A 6,171-nucleotide genomic window follows, 5' to 3' on the forward strand; every position below is an offset into this window, starting at 1 on the left:
ACTCTAATATATGCTTTTGTGAAGTCCAATTTGTAGGCGCAAATAAAAGCTTGGTCATCCTGCAAAGTACTCATGAAAGGTGATCAGGGCATTATCCGTGATTACAGAACCATGAATGAAATCACTCTGAGAAGGAGAAGTCATACCATCCAGAATAGGCGGCAAATAGTTAACTAGGCACTTGGATATAATTTTATAGATAACATGCAAAGGCTGATGGAGCGAAAATCTTCACATCACCAGAATATTCACTTCTGGGATGATTACAATCATCGTGTCATTGACCCCATAAGGCAATCCTAGTCTAAAAGGAAATCTTAACCGCTCTGACAATATCCTCACTTAGAATCGCCCAATAATGTTGAAGTCAACTGGTTGGGAAACTATCATGTACTCCCTCCCATTCTTTTTAGTTCGCATATAAGGTTTAGTCAAAGTCAAGCTTTGTAGAGTTTGACTAACTTTATATTAAAAAATATAAACATTCACAATATGAAATCAATATTATCAGATGCATCATGAAACGTATTTTCATATTATATAGTTTTAGTATTGTAGATGTTCATATTTTTTATATAAATTTGGTCAAACTTTGTGTAGTTTGACTTTGACCAAATCTTATATGTGGAGTAAAAAGAAACGGAGGGAGTACATGCCCTTTGAGAGGACCAATGTGCAATAGGAGGGATGCCCCATCTATCCTCTCCAAGTACACACTTTTATTCTTTTTAGTTCTCTGAGAAGCTAACAGATCAAAGAAACTCATACCGCGGTCTCCACCTTATGCTTTCCCAAGGAAGTGATAAATATATTTCAGGAAGGAGAAAAAGCACTAGGCATTTTATATAAAAAATCTGAACTGATGAAAAGAGACAAACAATATATTCCAACACTCCAACTCCTCTCCACGTCTAGGTTTTTTTAGTCTTAAATATGAGGTCGGAGCCAAGAGGTGTCAACTGTCAAGTTCAAGACCCAACCAACTCACTACTAAAAAACTTATTCAATAGCATGTACTGATAAAAGGAGGCAGGCAATATATTTGGACAAACGGAACCATGTGAATCATGTAGAATTACTTTTAGAGAGAAAAAGTTAAAAACCCTTCCAAAACAGGAGAAAGGCATCGCTGGCATAAGCCGGCCGTTGTGAAAATCGAGACTACGCATGTATTACTTGTATTGTACCAGACTCCGCCTGTCCATTAAAAACAATGCAGAGTGGCTTAGTTATCCGCAGCCTAGAATTATGCAAATGCATATGTTAGGTAGATCGTGCTAGTAGTGAGAATTTTGAGCCCCTTGAGAACACCTAGATTACTCAAGCGCCACATTTTACTCTTTTTTCATTTACCATTTTTACTATCTTGTTCGTAGTTAGCTAAAATACCCTTTCTTTTTATCTTTTCCATACCATCCGATAGAATAAAACATTCCTAGACTACGGTCTAGGTGCGAACGAACGGAGCTGCGTCATGACAACGTAGTTGTAGGGTTGGTACTTCTCTGCGTGTCACTCCTTGTGGGTTCAACAAACTCTACTTATAACAAACCGCAACAACATTGTGCACTTACAGGTCATCACTTGGAGGCTACCAATGAGTGCATGCTTTCCGTCGAGAGAAGAAAGAGAAGAATCATGCCTCTTGGTTTTTAGAACCAAGGGAGTAACGAATAACGAGCGTGTCTCCACCAACGAATAAACAAGCCAATGATGACATGCAACATACCCAAGGGAAGAAACCCACATGGAAGCATGACATGCATCGAGCGGCCCGCTTGGGTTCATGGCGGTCAGGGTGTGCGAAACCAAACCGATAACCAAAAAAGAAACCGAACAGAAATTTCGGTTTTTCTAGGTTCCGGTTTTGGTTTGAGTTTTGAAATATGAAACCATTTGCATATTTTTTTGTTAGAAATAGAAAACTATTTGGTTAATCCAAAATTTAGATTCTTTGGGTTCAAAAGCATAATGGGCTGCCTTGCTATAGTGCTTTCTGACCCACTTAGTGCTTCGGTTTACATGATTAGTCTGGCTACTTATCGAGCATCCCTTCTTTATCCTTTTCTAATTGTTTTTCCTCCTTATGACATATATCATGCATTTACATGTGGAAAGGTTATATGTTGGCTCAAAAATTCGTGACAATTTGGTCATTACCAGAACCAAACTGAACCGAAAGTAAACCGTTATTACCGAACCAAGCCATGTCTATGTATAAAACCGTATAAACCAAGTATAAAATCCGTATAAACCAGACCGAAAAAACATAATGCACACCCTGACATAGCGGGCATGTGGAGAGGCAGCAGCGGGCCATCTGGAGACTCATGTGGTTGGCCGGGCGGTGCAGGCGGCTGATGCGCGTTATCAGGCAACGGGAAAGAAAGTTTATTTTAGAGAGAGAAAGGCAGAAGCCTTCCCAAAGAGAGAGAAAGGGGCATGACTGGCGTGATGCGGCCCATGTGCACGCGCGTTTTCTAAGACTTGCAAGGCAGATTCCTATGCGTTTCTCAAAACAAAAAGGGCAGTATCCTACGGAGGAACCGTAGCTAAAGAGGATTTTTCTCTGACAACGCCGACCCTTTTCGTTCACTTTTTTTTACATGTCATTCTACTGTGCCGACCTGGTGCAAAAAGAAAGAGGGCGAGGGACAGGTAAAGTACGTAGCCTCGAGTCGGCAACAGAAACAACGGAGGCCGACAGGTGTGTGGCTAAGTTAGAAGCTTCTCGACGTTGCTGCAATGGGTACTACGTAGTACATATACCGATCGACGCTTGGCAGAGCAACAGTACCACCTCGTGACCCACCCACACGTACTCCATCACCCCGTGATCAATATTCCGGCGAAGGCGACGGCTACGGCGACGACAGCGGCAGAAGCGAGAAGCTCGTCGCACTCAGCTTGATCTTGATCCGAAGCGGTCGAGGTGCGTACGTACTTACGTAGTATTGCATGGCATAATTTGGTTGGTCCGATCGAGTGACTCGATTGTTTCCGAGTTGGAGTGGATCACCCTCGGTTCAGTTGAGTAGATCAACGCACATTGCAGCGTGGAGGCGTCCCCCCCCGCATCACGCCCACTTAGTTTATTCCATTCCATTCATTCCCACGCACAAGCCGCCTCCGCTGCCCTTGCTGCAGTCTCCACACCCATACACAGGTCTAGATCTGGAGGAGGCGATGGCCGGGCCGCCGGAGAGGTGGATGTGGATGTTGCGCGGGGAGAGGGGGGTGTCTCCCCGTGCCCGTGCCGTCGGGAGGGACACCAGCGTTCACGGGCCGCTCAGCGTCAAATTCGTCGCCGCAGTTTGGGCCTCCCGTGCCCTGCATTGCATTGCAGTCATCTTCTCCAACTCTGACTGCCTCCATCTCCACCGCCGGTGATCCACCAGCAAATTATTTTCTTACTTCTAAGCAACACTACCTGAGTTGAACTTTTTTCGAACAGCAGCAGTTGTATGCTTCCAGCTGGGTTCCACATGCTATTGTGCTCTCTCTTCTTACTGTTCTGAATCTGCGTGGTAATTGAATCCCGGTAGATCTGTTGAATACCATGTCCTAAAGAGTTATAGGAGTACTAGGGCAGAGGCTATAGCCATTTTATCATCATTTCAGTAATCTCATACTTGTACCATCTTTGTTGTTTGTCTTACCTTTTTTTCTTTTTGTACCGTCATCATTTCAGTAATATCATCCTTCCTTGTACAATCTTAGTTGTCTGCCTTGCCCCTTTTTTTGTTTCTAGTATCAACATTTCACTAATTTCATCCTTGTACAATTATCATCAGAAATTGAACTATGAATAGTTGACCACACACAACCAAAAACAGCAAATCTAGTTGTCTTCTTTCGATAGAGTGTGGATTTTATTGGCTCAAAATGAAGCATCAAAAGAAAACAACAAATCTAGTTGTCTGTCTTAACTTTTTCGTTTTTGAATTTTCAACGGGGGAGTTTTTCCCACCTGAATCTTTACCATTAACAGGGGCCAAAACGCCCAGATGTGTTGCATGTACAACATGCATGACAGCAGAGAGGTACAGGGGGGAGAGAGGGGGGTGTTTCGAATCGAACGGGCATCCGCCGCAGCATTCAGAGCTTTCGGAAGCCGCACCCTCCATAGCACGGCGTCCTCCATGTAGAGCTTCAGCAGCTGAGGCAGCAATGGGGGCATCCTGCCTTGTTTTGTATTCTTTGTCTGTCTTAACTGAAGGAACATCCTGTACTATTTCTTGGATGCTTTCTTTTTTCCTGTATGTTCTGTTACTATTTCAAAAGGCACAAAAATTCTTCTAATTTGTCATTCTTTGCCGTTTGTTGTCAATATGTGGCCGTCAAACTAATTACTTTTTCTTTGATGTTTTTTTTTTCTATCTGTTCCGTTATCATTGATAGTAGTGGAACCCGATCCTTTTCCAGGATCGTATGAAAAGAAAACATGTGGCTGTCAAACGGATTACTTTTTATTGGCTCAACTCAAACTAGCTATGAACATGCATCTCTCTTTATCTCTCAGTAGTTGTATATGTGCATGTAACTGAGGGAATACTACGGAATATAACAGGTAATGTGTCTGCAGGTTGACGCACCCTTCACACAAACCTCTCCACGCCCTACCCGGCCGCTAAGAGAATGAGTTTTCAGTCCTGGAACCATCCTGCGGCGGTGCAGCATATTGTGCGCAATGAACAAGCCATAGTCGACAACCTTACTGAAGATAACGCGACAAGGGTGTTGGCTAGCAGAAGGACAGCAGAGGGCGAACAGTTGTACTTAGTCTATGATCAGGGTAGTGCTGGGACTAGTCCCCCAAATAAGCTGCTCGTCAAGAAGTTCCACAATGCGAACCCAGCGCTACAAGTAGACGGCAATGTCATGTACCGCTGCAACTCGGAGATGTTCCTGTTAGCCAACATTTCTCACAAAAACATCATCAAAGTTGTAGACCATATCCAGAGGGAAGACGCAATCATGCTCATTTATGAGTATCCGGTTCATGGAAGCCTTCGATCCTGGCTGCACCAACCCATGGATGCCGGTCGGCACCTCAGCTGGCCGGACAGGAGGGGCATCGCCATTGGTGTGGCCAGAGGGCTCCGCCAGTTACACCACAGATGCAACAAACTGTTTGTCCACCACAACATCAACTCTGAAAACATCTTGCTTGATCAGAATTTCAAGGCCGTGATAGCCAGCTTTGGCGCTGCACAGGTTAACATGGCGGGGCTCGGCCAACCCTTGCCAATCACGGACCTGCGTCCTGGTAACTTTGGGTACGCAGCTCCAGGTAATGGAATTCTGTCTTAACTTTTGTTAGTTACAGTGAATTATTATGTCTTAACTAGCTTGGTCTTTTAACTAATACTACAAATGATTAACTGCAGAATATGGGTTGGGGAAAAACCAGCTGACGGAGAAGGTAGACATTTACAGCTTTGGAGTGCTGATGCTGGAGCTTGTCACGGGGCGGATGACCAATGAAGCTACAACAGATGGTCATTTGGCGAATTGGGCACAGAACAACTTCCGTATACTGATGGCGAACCAACAGGAAGCATTCCAGAATGTTGTGGACAGGAGCATACCAGATCAAGCACGGTACAGGGAGGAGATGGCAACTGTGTTCATGCTGGGCGTGGATTGCACTACCGTGGATCCGAAGGAAAGGCCATCCATGCGGATGGCTCTCAAATGACTCCGCCGCTGCCGTTGGCGTGCCCCATTCCGTGGCCTCCTCACCGGCTTTCTGATGTAATGCTCGTTGTTTTTTTTTTTTGAAAGAACATTCACGCATGCATGTATGGACCATATGATGACTCGTTTGAACTAATTTGAATAACGTGGACTGTTCTACCCTTTTCTCATAACATTCTATTGCCCTATTGTGTTCAGTTCACCTATGCAAAATTCCGCTGCTTAGTCTCCTTCTCTTTGTGCAAACTCTTCTTGCTGCTAGTTCTGAGGACTTGAACAAGTAGTATCTGAACATAACATTATCCTCGGGATTATTATTATTTACATTCTGCAGGATCCCGCAAAAACGAGACTTCCTTTGTTTCTCCTTCATTCAGGCTCCTAAGTTGTGCATATTATTTAGTTACTTATTTAAGAAGAGCGGCTTAGTATATTGCCAACGGAACCTGAAGAATTCTTCGGGACTACATC

The 6,171-nt window shown here is 44.1% G+C and overlaps 1 protein-coding gene across 1 annotated transcript; it reads left to right on the forward strand.

Annotated features, from left to right (window-relative positions):
• Positions 1–2,799: 2,799 nt before the first annotated feature.
• Positions 2,800–5,867, forward strand: LOC125526949 (receptor-like protein kinase 7). Its single transcript, XM_087535286.1, has 3 exons — positions 2,800–2,932; positions 4,586–5,293; positions 5,391–5,867. The coding sequence occupies exons 2-3, from the start codon at positions 4,639–4,641 to the stop codon at positions 5,699–5,701; spliced, it is 966 nt and encodes a 321-aa protein (XP_087391412.1). The 5' UTR covers positions 2,800–2,932; positions 4,586–4,638; the 3' UTR covers positions 5,702–5,867.
• Positions 5,868–6,171: the final 304 nt, after the last annotated feature.

The sequence above is a fragment of the Triticum urartu genome, chromosome 7A, assembly GCF_056163025.1.
Source record: "Triticum urartu cultivar PI428250 chromosome 7A, HENAU_Tu73, whole genome shotgun sequence".
In the NCBI taxonomy this organism is placed as follows: domain Eukaryota; kingdom Viridiplantae; phylum Streptophyta; class Magnoliopsida; order Poales; family Poaceae; genus Triticum; species Triticum urartu.

Excerpts from the sequence above, each read along its gene's own strand:
- LOC125526949 (XM_087535286.1), top strand. The coding sequence starts at position 4,639 with ATGAGTTTTCAGTCCTGGAACCATCCTGCGGCGGTGCAGCATATTGTG. Across the intron at positions 5,294-5,390 it reads CTTTGGGTACGCAGCTCCAG|AATATGGGTTGGGGAAAAAC; the intron begins GTAATGGAATTC and ends GATTAACTGCAG.